The 22,843-nt window shown below is 44.0% G+C and overlaps 3 protein-coding genes across 3 annotated transcripts in view; 2 read left to right on the top strand and 1 right to left on the bottom strand.

The window, feature by feature from the left end:
- Nucleotides 1–428: 428 nt before the first annotated feature.
- Nucleotides 429–2,751, bottom strand: LOC112068469 (proteoglycan 4-like). The gene is made up of 3 exons (XM_024135636.2): nt 2,663–2,751; nt 1,195–1,763; nt 429–453 (listed from the first exon to the last, which is right to left on the bottom strand). The coding sequence occupies exons 2-3, from the start codon at nt 1,725–1,727 to the stop codon at nt 429–431; spliced, it is 558 nt and encodes a 185-aa protein (XP_023991404.1). The 5' UTR covers nt 1,728–1,763; nt 2,663–2,751.
- A 527-nt stretch (nt 2,752–3,278) lies between these two features.
- On the top strand, nt 3,279–18,186 carry fan1 (FANCD2 and FANCI associated nuclease 1). Its single transcript, XM_024135658.1, is given in 15 exon segments — nt 3,279–5,597; nt 5,898–6,038; nt 6,640–6,847; nt 7,254–7,487; nt 10,840–10,971; nt 11,166; nt 11,328–11,435; nt 14,014–14,080; nt 14,083–14,129; nt 14,824–14,988; nt 15,528–15,690; nt 16,328–16,431; nt 16,634–16,828; nt 17,504–17,632; nt 17,823–18,186. Coding segments are annotated over 15 exon segments (3,216 nt in total). The 5' UTR covers nt 3,279–4,213; the 3' UTR covers nt 17,961–18,186.
- A 352-nt stretch (nt 18,187–18,538) lies between these two features.
- Nucleotides 18,539–22,843, top strand: part of LOC112068468 (disintegrin and metalloproteinase domain-containing protein 10) — a 43,369-nt gene continuing 39,064 nt past the window's right edge. The window contains exons 1-2 of the mRNA XM_070438169.1: nt 18,539–18,627; nt 21,162–21,315. Coding sequence (XP_070294270.1) covers nt 18,561–18,627; nt 21,162–21,315 — 221 coding nt within the window. The 5' untranslated portion in view covers nt 18,539–18,560. The remainder of the gene's footprint in view (nt 18,628–21,161; nt 21,316–22,843) is intronic.

Here is a 22,843-nt window from a genome sequence, read left to right as displayed (position 1 = left end):
AGTTTAAAGAAACATTGCTGGAAACAAAATACTAGTCATACTTCCCGCTCAGAACGACTGTAAACTAAACTTCAAGTCATGATTATTCATTCACCTGGTCCATACCCACCACAGGTGCAATGAGAGAAGAAGACGTAGAATGGTCAGTCCATATTGGAACTCATTTTAACTAATGTCTGCCCTGTTCCGCCCTGTTCTGCCCGTGTTCGGCCCACTGTCGATCCCAGGGGTTTTAAATCATTATGTGCCCAAGCCTGACCTTGCATTCTTGCTACTGCCCCATGGTGTGTGGTGCTGTGTGTGTGTGTGTGCTGTGTGTGTGGTGTGTGTGGTGGTGTAGGGTGGGTATGGTGGTGGACGAGTGAGTGAGCTTAGCACTCGTCATGGAGATATATCAGCACCCAGCATAAAAGACTCCCTTGCACTTTTTAACGAGGAATCCGAGGCTTGTTACTGTGGGGGATGCGGAATTTGAGTTAAACAGAGACCGGTGATAGGGAGGACCAGAAGAGAGGAGGAGTCAGAAGGATGAGCGAGGAAGGAGGCGTGGGGGCAGAGGGATGAGGAGAGGGAGAGAGGATGAGAGGCCGAAGCACGATAAGGGAGAGAGGCGAGGGGGAGATGGATGAGAGAGGGAGAGGAGGGAGGGGGAGAGGGAGGAGATGAGAGAGTGTGGGGAGGGGGAGAGGATTGGAGAGAGAGGTGCGTGGGGAGAGGATGAGAGATGGATTGAGAGGGAGGGGGAGAGGAGATGAGAGAGGGAAGAGAAGGTGTGGAGAGGGAGTAGGATGATGAGGTAGCGGGAAGAGATGGAAAAGGAAAGAGATAGAGGATGAGAGATGAGGGTGAGCAATGTAGAGAGAGGAGAGGAGGGATGAGGGTGAGGGAGAGATTGAGATAGGGAGAGATGACAGAAGGGAATGGGGGAGAGGATGAGAGAGGGAGAGAGGACTGGGGTGAGGTGACCGGACAGGGAAGGGAAGGGAGAGGGAAATGACGAGAGAGGAGAGAGGTGTTAGAGAGGGAGAGAATGGAGGGGTGAGGGGAGAGTGAGAGAGAGGGAGGAGTACAGAGGAGAGATGGAGAGCAGGAGAGAGGAGAGGGAGGAGGTGAGAGCAGGGAGGAAAGGGAGGGGAGAGGGTGAAGAGAGAGGCAGAGTTGAGAGAGGAGAGAGGGAGGGAGAAGCAATGGGACTGCTGAGGGTAGTTCTGGGCCTGGGCGTCTGACTGCAGAGGGTAGTTCTGGGCCTGAGTAATTTTGCTGTAGGCCTGGGATGGGCGGGCATGTGTTGGACTAACAGGTGCTGCAGGCCCAGGGGTCCTCTCATCATTGTTATTGTCCAGCTCCTCATTGCTGGTGCTCTGCGAGTGCTGAGGAGGGCCTTCACTCTTCAGACTCTGAGTTCCATCATGTAGTCTTTCAGTTGGGCCTTTGCTGCTCAGACCCCAGGGTTCTTCATCAGTAGGCTCCCCTGTGGATAGGGGGTCAGGGCAGGGTGGAGGGCCCTTACTCCTCAAACTCTGTGGTCTTTCTTTCTGAGGTCCTTCATCATGAGGTCCTTCATTAGACTCCTCTGTGGATCCTGTGGGACCCGGGCTGGGCGGAGAGCTGGGGGCCAATATTCTCCTAATAGTCCCTGGCTTCTTTTCTATGGATCCTCCTGGGCACGACGAAGGGCTGGGTCCCAGGATTCTGGTGATCTTCCCTGGTTTCTTCCCATGAGCCATGGCTCAGGCTGGCCTATCCCAACACTATCCTCAGTCCTAGAATAACACAGCAATGAACCCGTGGTCAAATTATAATTGGAATTGCATATCGGGTTTACAAGCCAAACCTATGCCTAGGAGATAGTTTACTAGTTCTATTTACACAGCTAGACCAAATAAGGGTGTACGGGAACGCATGCAATCCCCAAGTGAGCGAAATCAAATGGTTTATTCTTCTAAAACTGCGTCACTACACATCTGTGTTCAATAATACCCGCCAAACACACACATCTAAATGCGAAATGTCCCTGTCCATGGTGTTGAACTGTACGGACGACTGATGCTATTTGTAGTAGGACTTTTTGTTGATCATTATGACGTGTTGCAAATGCTGTTGCTAGTGTGGATTTTATAAAATCTCACGCGAGATTATTCAATTTGCACACTGCAGATAATCAGATGATAAACGATCGCGCCAAACTTTTGCCGCAACTGCAGGGGTAGTGTTGTTGGAAAACTGTTCCTCGAGCACAGGACAGGGAAACGCACGTATTCGTTCTATCTCCAACCTATTTCTTAAATCGGATCCGCGTTTTCACTGCACTCAGCATATTATCCCTGTCTTTCGTAAAACGCAGGGATGGTTTTCTCATCCATTCTCTGAAAATCCCGATTCGTCACATTGATCTATAGCCATGTAAATCGCAGACAGACAACCCGTTAAGTTCTTATAAGCACAATTAACATCGACCTTGATTTGAATGATTTCTCATTGAGACTGCATCACGCTGGTGTAGTGTTATAGGCTAATTAGGCGGTGGTGTGTGCCATGATTCCTCTGTGTCATTAGGACCACATCTTTATAATAAGGATCTCAGATGCAAACTGAATATGCTACTGATCTCTTTCTGTTTAAGCGTCCTAATCAAAACAATATAGGCTAATATCCGACTTACCAGCATCGACTGATGATAGGATCTTAGCTCCTTTGAAATTATTGCCTATGTCCCGATCAGAGATTTGCCTTAGAAACCCCGGAATATGGTGAATTTGGAAGCCAGGGGCAAGTAGCCCTGGAACCTGTGTAAGGAATACCCCATGCAGGCTCTATTCTCTCCTTAGTACGTGCGGGCAGCACCCTGATGAAATGGTCTGGTCCATCTGATCTCAATAAAATKATCCTTTATGCCACATGAGATTATACATACATCCTTGACAGAGTCAAAGTGAGTGGCCTATAGCAAACAAAGCACATAGATTTGTTTTATTGGGGTCAAAAAAACAMAATACATTTTACCAGATAGTCAATGCATTGTCTATTCATTTATTTTTTATGTGCATTTGATGCTGCATTTATTTCTATAGAAGTGGTAGGCTATTTACACCTCATAGGCCTATTATCTTAATTAATAAGAGCCTTAACAATTCATATTTTAAAGTGTTTTATGTTGTGTTATTATTATTATTTTGTGAAAGCACACAATTACCTCGMTTTTCACCAATATATGAAAATCTATCAAATCTATGGATTTGTCATCTACTACTTGAGTCTACTAAACATCCTTTCTCGATTGCTCTAGCGTTGCGCGCGAACCCGGCTGTTCTGTAACAACAAAACACGGGATACTCAAAGAGCTTCATTTCTCATCTAAAACTCTAAATAATTATATTATAACRCAATGCATAACAAGTATGACCGTTTCTATATCATTGCCTGACGCCTGCAAAGGTAACGTGAAGAGAGCAAGAGAACTAGCTAGCTAGCTAACGTTAGCTCAGCCACGCATTGCCCATTCTAGATGAATGATCGGTGGTGAACGGCACCGGTGACACTGTTGAGTGGGTGAGCTACAATGTGAAGGAATTATACGTTTATGATGTGACATTKTACTAAATAATATATGGTGTTAGTGTAGTCTCTATGACAACAATGTTCAGCAGAGTAGGTTTCTCTCACTGTCACATTACAGAAATACTCGGAGTATACCAAGCATTAGGAACACCTTCCTAATATTTACTTTTCATTTGTGTCGCTTAACTCAACGCGAATGTGCCAATTGAATCTCAGTTTACGTAACGGTTTAGTACCAGCAACACAAATGAGGGGACAATTCGGTGGTTGTATTCTATAGGTTTTTATTATTATTTTTAAATATGAATGTCAGCACCCTGCGGAAGAACGGCAGTTGAACAGGACAAATTTAGGTACAGGTAACCGTTTTCAGATGTGATTTTTTTTTTTTTTTTTACAAGAATCGACTGATGGTGGGTAACTCAGTGTTATTGCTATCAAATCCCGCGACCGGTTATCAAAACTCAACTCTGCCTCGATATAAGAGAACGGAGTTAAGCGTTCCTCGGCWATGTGAACTGTAATCGTTGCCTCTCTCACTTTACAGATTGGTGGTAGATCTACATTTGCAAGTTACTGTCAAGATAGCTACATTATAGAATATCAGCCCCTGTTTTTGTAGACAAAACGTGAAAACAATAACAGTTGAAAAACAATGGCAGAGAAAGGAAACAAACGCAAACAGAGAAGCCTGTCAGTAACAAAGAGAAAAGGATACGTCAGTAGTAAAGATGGTAAGAAGAGTGCCAATGCATGTCCTGGTACAGCCTCCATCTCATCATTCTTCAACAACGCCCCGCCACCTAGACTGCCATGTCCTCTGTGTGGTCAGCTAGTGCCACGGTTCAGGATAAACCAACACATTGACTCACAGTGTCAGAACTTTCAGAGGGAAGATGGTGCGTCCATTGATACTGCTTCGGCCTGTAACATTGCTACTACAACAAAGCTGGCATCGTCTCACTCTCCTTCCAGGAGGGCCAATAAGGTCCATGATCCAGACACAGGGCCTTCCTGTCCAAAGGAGGAAAAGCCTCAGCGAGAGGCCAACACCAGCCCGTACTTTAAAAAGTCTGGTGCTTCTTCTCAGCAGGTAAACACCAGAGAGATGAGCAGTAAGACTGTAGTCAGGCCCATTGACATAGGTAGCAGGCTGTCCTCTAAGCTCTCCAGGAGGGGCCTGAAGCAAAGGCTGAAGTCCCCTGAGGACCTACAGTCGCAGGTTGATGACATCATCACCATCCAGGAGTCCCCAGAGAGAGACAGAAGGTCTGAGGAGCTGAGCAGCTCTCAGAAGGAGAACCACCTCCCTCAAGGATTTGGTGACCAGACAACATGCTTAATGGACACAGAGACAACAAATGTCACAGTGGAAAGTCACAGTACTATTTCACTGGGCAGACCTCAGGTAGAAAGCAGAGAAGAAACTTTGGAATGTTTAGAATCCAAATCTGAATCTAAATTAGAATCATTGTCTCAGGTAGTTTCTATGGCCCCGCGACCTCTGTCCTATGCTCCATCCAGACTGAACAAGAGGAAGAAAGGAGGGAAAGCGGAGGTCTCTGTTAAAACACAGAGGATGTCTACTCGCAGCAAGAAAGGCATATGTGAGAAGAGAGATGGTGAAGAACCGGATGATGACCTCGCTAGAAACAAACTCCTTACGTCAACAACAACAGCTGATGATGATAAGCAACACGGAACAGAAGAATCTTCAACTGGTAACTGTGACACTCTTTTGAAGAGCAGCACAGAGGTGCCTGAGGAGGAGCRTCAGAGAAGAAAAGTAAAACTAGAGGAAGAAGGAGAACAAGAAGAAGAAGTAGAAGAAGAATCCACAGTGACCATTGGCAGTGATCAGCTGACAGAGCCTGACACAGACAGAAGAACTGATAAGCAAGATTCAGAGTCACCGCGGTTACCGTACTACCTGGGTAACTTCCTGACCGTGCTAGAGGCAGTGCTGGAGAACGAAGACGATAGGATGCTGTTCAATCAAGAAGACCTTTCAGCCATACACGGCTTTGAGCGTCTGTCAGGTGTGTAGAATAGAACAAACATGACTGTCTATGACAAATGTTATGTTTTATATAGCTGTTATAAGGSCTTTATGAATGSATACATAAGGGCTACAGGAAAGTGTTCTGCAAATTTGTTTTTGAACATGCATGATTTATAACACAAGATAATATAAAATCACATTATACAATATAATTACATTTAGTAGTACACGTTTAGCATTTTTGACTAACAGTGGGAAGTCACTCAAATGTTCAACCCTAACCAACCCCTATTTTATCATCAACCAGTCTTGCTAATTTGCCTTTCCTTCCTCTCAGTGACAGGACAGAAGCTGTATGTGAGACTGTTCCAGAGGAAACTGAAGTGGCTCCAGGTCAACAAGCTAAACTATAATGAGATTAGCACTGACCTGGGACCTGTAGCTCAGGAGCTGGTGGAAGGAGGTTTCCTACAGACAGGTGAATGATTGGACTGGAATTGTTTTATGCTACATGCTAACTGTTGAATGGACTTGAATGGTGTTATGCTAACACTAGGCTGATCTAGGACTTGTAGCTCAGGACCTGGTGAAAGGAGGCTTCCTACCAACAGTTGAATGAGTGGACTTCAATGGTATTATGCTAAATGCTAATTGTTGAAAKGTCTTGAATGGTATTATGCTAAATGCTAATTGTTGAAAGGTCTTGAATGGTATTATGCTAAATGCTAATTGTTGAAAGGTCTTGAATGGTATTATGCTAAATGCTAATTGTTGAAAGGTCTTGAATGGTATTATGCTAAATGCTAATTGTTGAAAGGTCTTGAATGGTATTATGCTAAATGCTAGTGTAGTGGATGGCTAAGTGCATTGCTACTGCCTTCCTGGGATCTAGAGGTGCTGAAGCCCTGGATGCAGACATGTCTTTACTGAGTGACTGTGAGTGCTTCTTGAGTGTGTTGTGTTAATGGTGCGGATGTCTGAATTTCCACTCTGTCACGCTAACAGTGGGAAGTCACTCAAATGTTCAACCCTAACCAACCCCTACCATCCAATGCCCAACATCCTCAACTGTTTTCCAGACAGTGACCTCCAAGAGTTGGAGGAGGTGCTGGACCTGCTGCCCGCCCCGGAGCTCCGGAGCCTTGCTAAGACGTTCCACCTGGGGGGCCCTGGGTCTGGTACCCAGAAACATCAGCTGGTGGAGGGACTCCTGAAGCTGAGTAGACAGAGGTCTCTGTTCGCCCTGGCCCCTGGACAGAACAACATTGGGACTGTCATACTAAAGAGGTGAGAGGGGAGGGGCTCTAGTGACATATTCTAGAGTCATTCACAGCAATATGTCCCACCCTTTTTTCTGCTGGCCTTTTATTTATTTTTAATTGAAAGGGATAGGCATTAGTGAATGGGTGACAGATGGAATGGGAGACAGATGGAATGGGAGACAGATGGAATGGGAGACAGATGGAATGGGAGACAGATGGAATGGGAGACAGATGGAATGGGAGACAGATGGAATGGGTGACTGATGGAATGGGTGACTGACGGAATGGAATAAAGTATACAGAAGGGCGTTACATTGGGACAGGCATTCGTTCCTACGCAGGCAGGGGATTGCATATGTGACGAGGTCAGCTGCCTTAAACACACAACCGTCCTCAGGCACACTCCTACACTAATAATCTCTCCTCTCCAGGGCCAAGCAGCTAGCTGGTTCCTGTGTACGTCTGCATCGCGGCCCCAGGGCTGTGTTCTCTCGCGTCCTCCTCCTCTTCTCCCTGACAGACGGTCTGGAGGAGGAGGAGACGGCCGGAGGGGGTCAAGGTCAGCTCTACACCATCCTACTGGTCAACTCTGGCCGACTGGCATTCCCTGACTACACCGTACAGCGCAGAGCCAAACTGTTCCTGGATAGAGAAGATCTTATCAGGTTAGAGCATAGACTTACAGTGTATTTGGGTCAGATCTCATTGGTCAGTGCTGTGGACACTGATTGATCAACCTCAAATGTTAATTGTTTATTTAGGTGTGCGTTTCATAAGCTATCTAAGTGTTATTATAAAATGGGATGTTTGGGTCCTAGATGCTGATTGATTGATAGCAGGGAGTTATTCACGACAATCCCCGGGTAATGCCTGTTAACAGTTCAATGCACATCCACTGTCCCACAGCCCAGGCCAGGCAATTCATKAACTTCAWGTCCCCTGGAAAAAAGTMTCTAGACATTATTTTTWGTTTGTATAAACCTTGCTGCCTGCCTCTCTGATCTGTGCAACAATGGTGCCATTTTTTTGTTGTTGCCATCTCCACCGTACTCCGCTTCCCGTCGTGCYTAAGAACAGCCCTTAGTCCTGTGTTATTCTTACAATAATCCCTGGGTTTTTCATGCCTTATTGCTTAAAGATCAGAAAGGAGAGAGGGAGATGCATGTAGAAGGGGCACACACAGACATGAAGTGCCTAGACACCAGGCGGATGTGTAGTCTGTAATCAGCAGCGCTACCATTAGACCAGACTCTGGCACACATTCAGACAATAATTACAAGATGGCTCCGAAAACAACACAGTCATCCTGTTTCCAGCTCCTAGCCAGCTTTGCAGTATTTTTGTTGTTGTCGTTGTGCTTCTTACATTATTTGCTCAGAACATTTCTAGTATTATTACCTACAGCCCAAAATAACTTTTTGGACATTAGATCGGCGGTCACACACCAGAAATTTGATTTCCCTGACCTGGATCCTTTGTTTCTGGATTCTCTGAGGCAAAACGTTGACGCCCGAGAAGTGGGGTCCTAGTCAGGCTCAGGTGGCGAGCAAACCATACACTGCTTCCGAGTTTATTACTCGCTAACATTCAGTCCCTGAACAACAAAGTAGATGAGCTCAGGGCGAGGATCTTCTTTCAGAGAGACACAAGGGACAGTAACATACTCTGTTTTACGGAATCAYGGCTCTCTCTGGATAAATTGTCTATACGGCCAGTGGGATTCTCAGTTCATCGTCCGGACAGCAAGAAAGAACTCTCTGGGAAAGAACTCTCTGGAGGGATATGTCTCATGATTAACAACTCATGGTGTGATTGTGGTAACGTAAGTCCTTTTGTTCTCCTGGTCTGGACTACCTCACCATCAAATGCCGACTGCATTACCTCCCGAGATAATTTTCTTTGGTTATTGTTACTGCCGTGTAAATACCCCCCCCCCCCCCAAGCTGGCACTGTGACGGCTCTCAAGGAACTGAGGATGCTAACTGGAAACCACATATCCTGAGGCCAGGGACTAATGTAGCTGGGGACTTTAATAAAGGAAATCTGAAGAATACGCTGCCGAAAATCTATCAACACTTCTCCTGTACTACACGCGGAGAGAACACGCTTGACTGTTGTTACTCTCCCTTCAGGGACGACTGCAAGGTCCCTGCCCTCCCTTTATTTAAATCTGCTTGAAAATCTATGGCAAGACCTGAAAATGGTTGTTAATAACTAATTAGACAGAGCTTGAGGAATTCTGAAAAGAATAATAGACACATTTTGCACAATCCAGGTGTGTAAAGCTCTTAGAGACTTAACCAGAAAGACTCACARGTGTAATCGCTGCCAAAGGTGCTTSTAACATTTTTGTTATTTACATTTTTTWAATATTTAACCTTTAAGAACAATTTCTTATTTACAATGACGGCCTACACCGGCCAAATCCGGACGACGCTGGGCCAATTGTGCGCCGCCCTATGGGACACCCAATCACGGCCGGTTGTGATACAGCCTGGATTCGAACCAGGGTGTCTGTAGTGACTTCTCAAGCACTGAGATGCAGTGCCTTAGACCACTGCGCCACTCGGGAGCCCTACCATGTATTGACTCAGTGGGTGGACTACTCATCTAATCAACATATATTTGTGTTAGATGAAATTCAAATATATATTTTTTTAATGTTAGGATTTTTCTTCCGCTTTGACATTACACTATTTTGTGTAGATCGTTGACAATGACATCTATTTTAGTCCCACTTTGAAACACAACAAAATGTGTCAWGGGGTGTGAATACTTTCTGATGGCATTGTATATACTGTATTCTAGCTAAGGCTCCTCCGTGCTCAACTAGTGGAACGCGGTCCTGAGTCGCACCCAGAACAGGGTCAATACGGACCGCGGGTCCCAATGACAATAATATATATWTTTTTTTACTCGCTTCGATCCCTGGTATCATATCAGAATTGCAGGAAATTAGCTTTAAAACAGCAACAACAACAAAAAAATCTCTGCCCAATGCAAAATGTGTAGAATTGTAGGACATTAACTTTAAAAACTRCAAAAATGTTCTCTCCTCCAACAAGAGGAGTGTGAACAGTTTGGGGTCGTGAGGTGGGGGTTTGTTACCACGTCGGTAATAGGTAAATAGTTCAAAGGCACTGTCACGACTTACGCCGAAGTTGGTCCCTCTCCTTGTTCGGGCGGTGTTCGGCGGTCGACGTCACCGACCTTCWAGSCATCACTGATCCATTTTTCATTTTCCATTGGTTTTGTCTTGTCTACCATCACACCTGGTTTCAATACCATCAAGTACATGTTGTGTATTCAACCCTCTGTTTCCCCTCATGTCCTTGTCRGTGATTGTTTGTTGTATGTATTGGTGCTAGTKATGTTCTGGTGTGCGRCGGGYTTTGCACCCWCYTATTTTATTTTGTAYATTTTGGTTTTCGGAGGTTTTGAATACTTATTAAACGGCTCCGTTTRTACCAAGTTCATTCTCCTGCRCCTGACTTCCCTGCCACCAGCACGCACCCCATTACAGGCACWTAAATATTTTGTCTTGYCCATTCACCYWCTGAATGGCACACATACATAATCCATGTCTCAATTGTCTCAAGGCTTAAAAATCKTTCTTTTAACCTGTCTCCTCCCCTTSATCTACACGGATTGAAGTGGATTTAACAGGTGACATCAAAAAGGGATCATAGCTTTCACCCGGATTCACCTGGTTAGTCTGTGTCATGGAAAGAGCAGGTGTTCCTAATGTTGTGTCCAACTCAGTGTAGATGTATTCATACTCTCACCCTGGGTCCTAGACCTCTGATATTTTCTGTCATAATGTCTTTGTTCTTTTTAACTTTTAGATTGTGTGTATTGTTATTGTGTCGCTAGATATTGCTTCATTTTTGGGAGCTGGAAACAACAGCCTTTCCCTGCACCGGTGATAACGTCTGCAAAAAAACTGGTGTACGCGACCGATAAACGTTGACTTGATTGTGCCGTTGGACTCAGCGCCTCTCTGTCCTGTTGTGTCAGGTATGAGGCGGCGATGCGAGCGCTGCAAGAGGTGATCACAGCCATGCAGACAGGCCACTGGGAGGACGCTCTGGTACTTTACACTGCAGCCAAGACGACCTGGCAGGAGATGAGCAAGACGTACGACCTCAGGTGGGGACCACTAGCGTCATATTCATCCCTCTTTGTCAATCTTTGATCTGTGGCCATGCGGATCTCACATTGGACTGCAAAGCCAAATGCAACCCCCCTCACACACACACACACATACACACACACAATAATCGCTTGATAAGCAACGTTATCGTTGACATTGATCGACTGCCATAAGCCAGCTAAACCTAAAGTGTGTGTGTGCGTGTGCATGTGTGTTTGTGTTGTGTGTGTGTGTGTGGGTGTGTGTGTGTGTGTGTGTGTGTGTGTGTGTGTGTGTGTGTGTGTGTGTGTGGTGGTGTGTGTGTGTGTGTGTGTGTGTGTGTGTGTGTGTGTGTGTGTGTGTGTGTGTGTAGCACCAGGAAGAGCTGCCAGTGTTCCTGCGCTGTTTCACCACAGGTGGGGCCTACACACGCATCCTGTCCAGGGGAGTAGAAGTACTACAGAGACTACGTTGCTACAAGGTGGATGCAGACACACACACATCATATACCTCGATACACACTAGGACTGTCCCAGACAAAAAATATATATATTAGTCGACCAAAAATATATAAATAGTCTGTTCTTTCGACAATCGACCAATGTGTATTTTTCCATATATAGACGCATCCTACAGTGAGGGAAAATAGTATTTGATCCCCTGCTGATTTTGTACGTTTGCCCACTGACAAAGAAATGATCAGTCTATAATTTTAATGGTAGGTTTATTTGAACAGTGAGAGACAGAATATCACAAAAAAATCCAGAAAAACGCATGTCAAAAATGTTATGAATGATTTGCATTTTAATGAGGGAAATAAGTAATTTACCCCTCTGCAAAACATGACTTAGTACTTGGTGGCAAAACCCTTGTTGGCAATCACACGAGGTCAGACGTTTCTTGTAGTTGGCCACCAGGTTGCACACATCTCAGGAGGGATTTTGTCCCACTCCTCTTTGCAGATCTTCTTCAAGTCATTAAGGTTTCGAGCTGACGTTTGGCAACTCGAACCTTCAGCTCCCTCCACAGATGTTCTATGGGATTAAGGTCTGGAGACTGGCTAGGCCACTCCAGGACCTTAATGTGCTTCTTCTTGAGCCACTCCTTTGTTGCCTTGGCCGTGTTTTTGGGTCATTGTCATGCTGGAATACCCATCCACGACCCATTTTCAATACCCTGGCTGAGGGAAGGAGGTTTTCACCCAAGATTTGACGGTACATGGCCCCGTCCATCGTCCCTTTGATGCGGTGAAGTTGTCCTGTCCCTTTAGCAGAAAACCCCCCAAAGCATAATGTTTCCACCTCCAGTTTGACGGTGGGGATGGTTTCTTGGGGTCATAGGCAGCATTCCTCCTCCTCCAAACACGGCAAGTTGGGTTGATGCCAAAGAACTCCATTTTGGTCTCATCTGACCACAAAACGTTCACCCAGTTGTCCTCTGAATCATTCAGATGTTCATTGGCAAACTTCAGACGGGCATGTATATGTGCTTTCTTGAGCAGGGGGACCTTGCGGGCGCTGCAGGATTTCAGTCCTTCACGGCATAGTGTGTTACCAATTGTTTTCTTGATGACTATGGTCCCAGCTGCCTTGAGATCATTGACAAAGATCCTCCTGTGTGTAGTTCTGGGCTGATTCCTCACCGTTCTCATGATCATTGCAACTCCACGAGGTGAGATCTTGCATGGAGCCCCAGGCGTGAGGAGATTGACAGTTATTTTGTGTTTCTTCCATTTGCGAATAATCACAGAAACTGTTGTCACCTTCTCACCAAGCTGCTGGCGATGGTCTTGTAGCCCATTCCAGCCTTGTGTAGGTCTACAATCTTGTCCCTGACATCCTTGGAGAGCTCTTGGTTGGCCATGGTGGAGAGTTTGGAATCTGATTGATTGATTGCTTCTGTGGACAGGTACTTTATACAGGTAAGAAACTGAGATTAGGAGCACTCCCTTAAGAGTGTGCTCCTAATCTCCGTTCGTTACCTGTATGAAAGACACCTGGGAGCCAGAAATCTTTTTGATTGAGAAGGGGTCAAATACTTATTTCCCTCATTAAAATGCAAATCAATTTATAACATTTTTTGACATGCATTTTTCTGGATATTTTTGTTGTTATTCTGTCTCTCACTGTTCAAATAACCTACCATTAAAATTATAGACTGATAATTTCTTTGTCAGTGGGCAAACGTACAAAATCAGCAGGGGATCAAATACTTTTTTCCCTCACTGTATGTGTTTTAATCAAATCAACTTTATGCACTGAGCTTGTCTGATGCTTCAAGTGCACTGTTTTGATGAAATAATTAATACGCACAGATGACTAGAGGGAATCCGACCTCAATTGATTTGATTGTGCCAGGCCGGGCTCAGACTTGCTGGGCTGTGTAAAAAAAAGAAAAAAGACAACGAGGGACTGTGTGACCCGTTGTCTCTCTGTCCTCCCTGCTGTAGCGACCACCACAGAACGTCAACAGTGTGTATCACGCTGTCTCTGCTGTAGCAACCCCTGCTCTCTTTGTGTGACACGTGTGCATCGAATGCACGTGACCAATAGGGCCTGACCTTAAAGCATATTCATAATCACATTAATAAATTGGTTATAACAAACTCTGAACACCGGAACACATGTGACAGCAAAATGGATGCAGAGGTCGTGACAAACCGGGGGGAATGTTTTACTKGTTRCTCAGGAGGTAAAGGGGAAGTCAGATGTGTGGAATAAATTTGACTAGTTGTGGAAAGTTCTGGAGATCAAGAAGGTAAGGAGAAAGAGCTGCGTGCGTATTATGTGCCAAACAGGTGCTGTTACACCAATGAATGGTGGTTTGTTATTAATTGGAGTTTGCAGGGATCAATGCCGTTTCAAATTAGATATTGGAATTCAGTTCAATCAATGAGGGATGTCATCTCAATTAAACCAATAGTTTTTTTTAAAGTTCCTGGAACCTACTGTGTACACACACACACACACATTCATATACCAAGATATACACACACACACACACACACACACACAGCAGAGTGTAGTGTATTGTATTGATTCAGATTGGTTGTGTTCCAGGAAGCGGTGAAGGAGCTGCGCTCCCTATTGGCCCAGTCAGTCTACTGTCCAGACAGCAGGGGCATGTGGACAGACTGGCACTCAATCTCCAGCAGCACCTCAAACTACCTGAACAGGTCAGTTAACCACTCAACCTCCAGCCCAACCTCAAACTACCTGAACAGGTCAGTCAGCCACTCAACCTCCAGCCCAACCTCAAACTACCTGAACAGGTCAGTCAACCTCAAACTACCTGAACAGGTCAGTCAACCTCAAACTACCTGAACAGGTCAGTCAGCCACTCAACCTCCAGCAGCACCTCAAACTACCTGAACAGGTCAGTCAGCCACCCAACCTCCAGCCCAACCTCAAACTACCTGAACAGGTCAGTCAACCTCAAACTACCTGAACAGGTCAGTGAACCTCAAACTACCTGAACAGGTCAGTCAACCTCAAACTACCTGAACAGGTCAGTCAACCTCAAACTACCTGAACAGGTCAGCAACCTCAAACTACCTGAACAGGTCAGTCAACCTCAAACTACCTGAACAGGTCAGTCAACCTCAAACTACCTGAACAGTCAGTCAGCCACTCAACCTCCAGCAAGCACCTCAAACTACCTGAACAGGTCAGTTAACCACACCGTCTCTTAAGTACTTTGTCCCATGGTTCTTCCTGAACTTATGGACTATTGCACTTTGTTAATGTATGTCTGGATTTCACTTTGCACTGTTGTTATACGTGGTATTTATTAAACGTGTGTCTTTTTTGTCTGTGTCCTAGCGGTAATTAGCATGAATTGAATTGAAATTCCCCATGTATCAATCCCAGGCTATCAGGTCCATCAGAGACGGTCTCTCTGACCCCTTGGTGAGGACGGGCCACCAGCTTTCACTCCACCAGAGAGCCAATAGGATGAAGGAATCCCCCAGCTACAAGAATTACCACCATGTACTCCGTGACCTGCCCACCATCCACGTCAACGACGTCACTCATGTGAGTCACTTCTGTCACTGATGAAATATACGTTATATTCAGMGATGGGTAAATTCTAAGCGATGATCGAGATGACAATCTTTGTTATCAAGTTAAGTAAACGATAATGCGAGAAAAAAAAACAAGAAAAAAAAACGTTAGTTAAGAGGTGGGTCAATTATATTCCCAAAATAAGAAGGAGGGTAAACTGGGTTTACTTGAGTTTATGCTTCATTACATCACTGATGATCAAGCCGTTTTAAGGGGCTGCCGAGTGGCGCAGCGGTCTAAGGCACTGCATCTCAGTGCTAGAGGCGTCACTACAGACACCCTGGTTAGATTCCAGGCTGTATCACAACCGGCCGTGATTAGGAGTCCCATAGGGCGGTGCGCAATTGGCCTCAGTGTCGTCCGGGTTAGGGTTTGGCCGGTGTAGGCCTCCCATTCTGAATAAGAATTTGTTCTTAACTGACTTGCCTAGTTAAATAAAGGGTAAAAAAAAAAAAAGTTAAACAGACTTGTTTTCTGTGTGCTATTGTGTCTGTGTTTGTGTCTACTAGGTCACTATCCGAGGGCAGCTCTTCCCCCACGAGGGGGGGACAGGGAAGAATGTGTTCCTCATGCCTGCTGAGGAGGAGGGGRCAGAGGGAGGATACTCCACTGTCATGTGTTCTGTGGAAGAGCTGTCACTGGCACACTACCGTCGTCAAGGCTTTGACCAAGGTCTTCTGCTTTACTTCTTTTCTAGTTTCCCGGGGTTTTTTTTCTTTCTTTTAAATCGTCAAGTTTTCGTGTTTTAAGTGTATTTGACATATAAACCAGAGCTCTCACAGTAAAAAAACAAAACTATTGAAAACAGCAAGTTCAGTAAAGTTCTCCTGTTGTCACATGAACCTGTACTTAGAAATGTAATCAAATCTAATTGTATTTGTCACAGACTATTTGCATTGCCCCCCTCTTTTACACTGCTGCTACTCTTTGTTATTATCTATGCATAGTCACTTTAATACCTCTACCTACGTGTACATATTACCTCGACTAACCGGTGYYYCCKCACATTGACTCTGTACCGGTACCCCCTGTACATAGCCTCGCTATTGTTATTTTACTGCTGCTCTTTAATTATTTGTTACTTTTATTTCTTATATATATATAGAATTATAATTTCTTTTTTTTAACTGCATTGTTGGTTAAGGGCTTGTAAGTAAGCATTTCACTGTAAGGTGAATGAATACCTGTTGTATTTGGCGCATGTGACAAATAAAATTTGATTCAACAGGTGTAGAATTGACTGTGAAATGCTTCCTTAACACATGGATGGAAGTGAAGTTTGACTGAAACGTCTCTTGGTTATCTATAGGGATCCATGGAGAGGGCTCCACGTTTTCCACTCTGTTTGGTCTCCTCTTATGGGACGTCATTTTCATGGAGGGTATTCCAGACGTCTTCCGGAATCCCTACCAGGTAAACATGCTTAACCTGTCCTTTTGTGGTTCAGTTGGTTGAAGTGTGGCAGTAATGACGCCAAGGTTGTCGGTTCAATTCCCACAAGGCTCACGTATACCTGTACCTACATGCCCTCACTGTCTTGTCAGACTCTCTGGATAAAAGTGTCTGCTACGAGGCATATATTAATAWTTCCTCACCCCTCTTGTTCCTCTCCTAGCCCTGCCCACTGGACCTCTTCACAGACTGTTTCTATGGGAACCGGAGGGAGGCGATAGAGACGCGTGTGCAGGTGCTCTGTGAGGCGTCCATTGAGACGCTGCACAACCTGATGGCTGAGGCCTGGACCAATCAGGAGGGGAGGGTGTGTTCACTGGTCAACTGGGAGCGCTTCGCATCCCTGCAGCGGGCACAGGTAACCACAGTTAAGGCTCACTTCAAAACCGATTGACGCATTGTCGGTACAGACAATCTTGTTTGTCATTGACTTACCACGTGGACCAGAGTGGCTCAGTTGGTAAAAGTAGCTTCGGTGCTAGCAACGCCACGGTTGTGGGTTCACTGGCCTCTTTAGTAATGGAACACTAGTCACTCTAATAATGTTTACATCATTTTGCTTTACTCATCTCATATGTATATACTTTATTCTTATTCTACTGTATTTTAGTCTATGCCATTCCGAAATTGCTCATCCTAATATTTATATATTTCTTAATTCCATTATTTTACTTTTAGATTGTTTGTATAGTTGTGTATTATTAGATACTACTGCACTGTTGGAGCTAGAAACATAAGCATTTCCCTACACCCGCAATAACATCTGTGACAAATATCTCGCCTTTAAAGTTGAAAAGCGTCTGCTAAATTTAATAAATATTGACTTTCAGATTAGGCATTATAAAGCCTATGYTATGATTTCACCTCCATGTATAACGATGTGTTAGTAACATGGTTATTGTGTAATGGTAMATCTCATGTAATTGTAGCCTGGTTAAACTAACCTGCTCTCACATTGAACAAAGTGTTGTTTACCTGGCTAATGTAATGCTACTGAGCTAGTCTAACCCTCGGTGGTCTYCTCTCTTTGCAGAGTCTCGTGTCTTGTCTGGGTGGATCGTTTCTGGGAGGGATGATCACTAGGATGGCCAAGGACTACAGACACTGTCGAGCAGGACTGCCTGACCTAGTGGTGTGGAACACATCCAACAACACCTACAAGGTGAGCTCACAGGACTGTCTAGGCCTGCCTGGGGCTGTGGAATTAAACACATTTATTTGAGATGACTAGAAGGTCTATCTATATGTCCCATGATGACATGTTGATGAGAGGTAAAGGGGCTTAGCGACAAACTGTYAGAAGCAGATCTACTATTCTGTTCTATGAATTCTATCATATTCTATTGTTCCAGCTGGTGGAAGTGAAGGGTCCTAGCGACAAACTGTCCCAGAAGCAACAGATCTGGCTGGATGAGCTACAGAGACTGGGGGCTGATGTAGAGGTCTGTCACGTCACTGCCACCGGGGCCAGAGGAGCTTGGCTGGAATAGGACTGATGAGCTTGGCAAACACCTGCCTTGACCTTTGACCGTCTCACTGAAGTACAGAATTGAATGACATTGGTTTTTATAAAAAATAGCACACTGTACCAGTTTGTTGCAGGACAGACAAGGTTGAGGGGGTAAAAAAACACAATGAGCTTTAATGACTGGATTTTATACTATAACTGTCTAATATGTAAATAAAATAATATCTCTAATAAATGTAATAAATCTGGTTGAATGTGAAAATGTTAACTTTCTTAGTGTCTGGTGATGCTGGGGAAAAAGGCTTTTTGTCCTATTTAATCAGCAATGAGTAGAAGAATGACCTGAACATTACATGATGTACTTGCGTTATACTTTTTGAAACATTACCTGAAATATCTGTTACAATAGTTGGAATGCATTCAGTTGTACACCTGACTAGGTATCCCGTTATCCCAATCCATCACTCCATAATGATGGGGGAAGGGAGAATCCTCATCCCTACGTCTGACGTCGGGGCGTGAAAGAGAGGGCAGGCGAGGAGGAGAGGAAGCTGCGATAAACACAGGCAGGGCGTCTGAGCCTAAACAAGGACAAAGTGATCACGGTATCAATGCTCTAACAATGGACTTAGCAGATATGCTTGTCGTCAAATTCTTCTGTTTCGTCTACTTAATAAATTACACCCAGGGTGAGTGAGAGCATTTGTATTTGTTCTGTAAAGCGAAGCATTAGCGGGMTACATTCACGAAGGGAAGAGTAGCCAAGCAAGACAGCGTTCGAGCGAATGGCTAGCAGGCTAGGCTAAGAAAGCTAACATAGCGGTCCAAGGCCTGGTCGTTGTGAAGATGCCTTGTGTCCCTTTTTGACAGAAACTCCAAACCACAAAGCTATATAGTTGTCAAAATAGATKTTATGTTAAGCTTGGCGGAAGCTATTTTTTTTTAAACGAGAATTTACTATTAATGTGGATGGTTACGATAAGACTACTAGCTAACTAGCTTGCGGATGTGCCATTGTTATGAGAAATTAGGTGGAATCTGTTGTCTTTTGGCACGAACGAGCAAAGCTATTTGGGCAATCTGATTTAGCTTGCAMTATTTACAGTGCTGTCAGTCAGTATTGTTTTTGCACCACGTCAATACTACATTTGCATTGATGGGCTGTACCACTTTCTATCAACATTAGCTAGCATGCTAGCTAGTTAGCCAGCTAATTTAGCATCGTTTTTAGCAACAACAGTTAGCTAACTAGGGATATTGCTAGGTAATTGGCTAACTATGCCAATTACTATGCTAACTATGTTGACAACTTAATATTTTTACATGTTTGACCCAAAGGCAATGGCTCCCTAGTAAGAACATATTMGATCTTTGTTAGCTAGCTATTAGCTTTCCAATGGCAGTAGCTAGCGCCAATATATTATGTTGTAGCTATTCGATGAATACAGTAGTAATGGCTGGAATGGAGTATTTGGAACGGAGTCAAACATGGATTCCATATCTGTGATGTTTTATACCGTTCCATTCCAGCCATTACAATGAGTYCGTCCTATAACYCCTCCCACCAGCCTCCACTGGTAGAACGATACAATAGTATTAATGTGAATACAGCAATTTCCTTATTTTCATGAACACATTCTGATCGCGTAATCGATAGAGGCAACTGTATGTTTTCAATGAAATGTTCTYGTTGACATGATGCTAATCACACATAGAATTGTTTGAACAGCTTTGAATGTGTTTCATGGTTCACTTAATACTATATAGGCCAACAGCTGTGAAAAAGATGAGCAGAAGATACGATGTCAAATTAATGAAAATTAAGCCATCTAAAGATGAGTTTCACTAGACCGCTGGTATCTAACAAACAGCATCCAGATTGGTGGTAGTTGGACAAATACAGTCTGAAACTACTCAATACGAAATAGCCTAAGTCTCTTAAAGCAATTACAACCACAATGAAACATTTTAATGGTCAGAGTTYAATATTTTATCGTGCAAATGTAGGGAGCAGAAAATAGAAGAGTATGCCCAGGCCTGTAGCTATATAGCAGTGGAGGCTCCGGAGGGGAGGACGGCTATTAATAACGTCTGGAATGGAGTAAATGGAATGGCATCAAACACATGGAAACTGTGTGTTTGATGTATTTGATACCATTACGCTCAAGTCATTACCACGAGCCCGTCCTCCCCAATGTAGGTGTCATCGACCTCCTATCCTATGTAGTATTTGGCCTACCTACCTTGATGACATCATGAGCTCTAAAATGAATAGCCCACGACAGTAGCTGGGAGCAGGCACAGGGATAAACACCTGCTCCTGTTAGTGATGGCAGACCTGGGTTCAAATASTATTCAAATACTTTTCAGCCTTTGCTCTAGCCTGCCTGAGGTGCTCGAAGGGTGTGGTTTACACTTTTGGCACTATTTTATTGGTCCATTAAGCCAGGCAATCTCAATTGAGCACAGATGAAGTATTTTGGAATCATTTTAAATAGTGTTTGAGCCCAGGTCTGAGTGATACTAATTCAGTTATAATCCATGTTAAAGCCTTTTATGATGACATCCAGTTGATTTATTTATAGGGTTGAGACTGAGATTGCAGTAATCGCCAGGCCTTTTATGGATGTAGACGTAGAAATAGGCCTAGATTCTATTTCCGTAATAGATTCACTTTATTTGTTATCATTTAAGGACAGGCGCCACACCCTAATAGATGATGTTTTTGTCAGTTACAGGTGTACTCAGCAGCACCACCTTGTTAATAAATCATTGGGAGAACCGTGGATGTAGACTRGGCTGTACTCTCAATGAACTACCACTTTTTTGCAACAATGTGATGACACTTGCCGTCTTTGATAGTTTTAGTCATTGGGGGGGGGGAATCCAGACGTTATGGTGGCCTCCACAAATCAGGAATCCTATGTAATTCCAAACAGAATGTTCCTTTTGTTCTGAATAAGTAGAGTATTGTGTTTCCAGGCTTGGCTAGAATAATGTAGGATCATGGATGTTATGTGGGGCTAGTGTGCTATCACGTTTTCAGTCTTGTTTCAAGTAATAGGCTACTATCTTTATATGCCTTGTTGATTATAGCTAGGCCCTCGAAGAAGATAACGAATTATAGAATTGTAGTTTAATGTTCAGCTAACAGCCTGTGGTTGGATGAGGTGTCCTGTGTGGTGTTGTGGGTCTAAGTTCCTCTGTGTTATCATCTCTCCAGGTTATCATAATGGGAACCCCCTGAACAAGTATGTGCGTCACTACGAGGGTCTGTCCTATAACACCTATGAGATACATGACAAGCACCTGAGAGTCAAGAGGGCCCTCCACCACCAAGACAMRTTTCTCCATCTSGACTTCCACGCACACGGAAGGTTAGTGTCCCAGACTTTTTCCACTGTGCTCGTATGTCTGTGTGTCCGTTTTGTGATTTTAGTTTATTTTGTTAAAAAGTCTAAATGAAGTACCAGGAGTGAACCTCATCTTCAAGGTGAGTCTTGTTCCTCAATAACTGAACCGTTCATGTTTCCTCAATAACATAGGCATTATTGTTTTTTTACTTTTTTTTTTGTTTAGCCTTGTTTTCATCTTTGATTCTTTTCATAGAATATAGCCTAATTATTAATATCCTGTACCTTCTAAACAAGCCTTGCCTGGCTTTGTGGGAGAGCGTAGTGTTCTGTTCTCTCCCAGCGCTGTGCCCAGTCGAGACCCAGTCGAGACCATCTGGCTGTTAGTCTGACCTGGGTTCAAATACTATTTAAAATCATTTCAAATACTTTATCTGTGCTTGATTGAGCTTGCCTGKCTTAATGGCTCATTAGAGTAGGCCCCAAATGGCAAACGCTGCTTATCTAGCACTCCTAGGAGGCCAGAGCAAACGCTCAAAAGTATTTTGAAAACTTCAAATAGTATTTGAACTCAGATCTGTTGCTAGCTTGGCAGGGAGAGGACTAGGCCTCTCATTCTGCCAGTGGCAAAGCCTGGTGCTCCCATTGCTCCTAGCCTCAGATGCTACTGCTTAACAGGGATGGAAAAAGAGGCTGTGGAAACAAATAAATACAAAAGAAGGAGAGGAGGATGTCTGCAGCTGTTCTGAAAAGCAGGAGTCTCTAAAGCTCTGAGTCCTGGCTTGGAATAAATTTAGCCTGGTACCAGGGCCCAGTTTCCCAAAAGCATCTTAAGGCTAAGTTCATCGTTAGAACCTTCGTAGGAGTGTCGTTAAATCTCAGAGCGGTGTCCCAAAACCATTATTAATAATGTTGAATACGCTCGTAATCTAACGCCTGCCTCGGACCACCCGTAGAACAGCTAAGTGTGTCGTTAGATGCTTTTTATTGCACCCTCCAACGTCACTATATACACACAGATCTCTGCTAAACATAGAATTACATGGTTTTATCCATCTCCCTGTGACCGCAGATAACTTCAGAACAGAGTTGACTACAAATACAAAGTTGCCAATGTCTTTGCAATTGATACAAACAAGTGAYGTATAGAAAGAGGTTTCAAATGAAATCCCCAAATATAAACAGTAGGATATAGGCCTATATCAATCATATTGAAATACATTTGTTCAATCAATTGAGTTSTATTTCAAATAAAAGGTTACTGGTTTACACATATTATCCCAGATGTTATCGCAGGTGCAGGGAAATGCTTACGTTTTTAGCTCCAAACAATGCACTAATACCTAACAATATAAAGCAATATACAAAAGTCCCCAAAAATAAAAACAAAAGAAATGTAAGAAATAACRAGCATTGTCAGAATCCCTAATATAAGCTGACAGACTTACCAGATGAATCCAGGTGATCGGTGCCTTCAAATCTTTGGTATGACTTACTACCATATATGGGCATATGGATTTATAAAGGCAGGCCCGAGCCGATGACCTCATTT

Source organism: Salvelinus sp. IW2-2015, unplaced genomic scaffold, assembly GCF_002910315.2.
Source record: "Salvelinus sp. IW2-2015 unplaced genomic scaffold, ASM291031v2 Un_scaffold537, whole genome shotgun sequence".
In the NCBI taxonomy this organism is placed as follows: Eukaryota; Metazoa; Chordata; class Actinopteri; order Salmoniformes; family Salmonidae; genus Salvelinus; species Salvelinus sp. IW2-2015.
Note: the sequence above shows the minus strand (reverse complement) of the source record. Positions and strands in the feature narration are given on the sequence as shown.

What these genes read in the sequence shown, in the direction of transcription:
- LOC112068469 (XM_024135636.2), bottom strand. Translation starts at nt 1,727, where the DNA reads ATGGCTCATGGGAAGAAACCAGGGAAGATCACCAGAATCCTGGGACCC. An exon ending in GCCCAGAACTACCCTCAGCA is followed by an intron (nt 454 to 1,194) that starts GTCCCATTGCTT and finishes CATCCCCCACAG; the next exon opens with TAACAAGCCTCGGATTCCTC.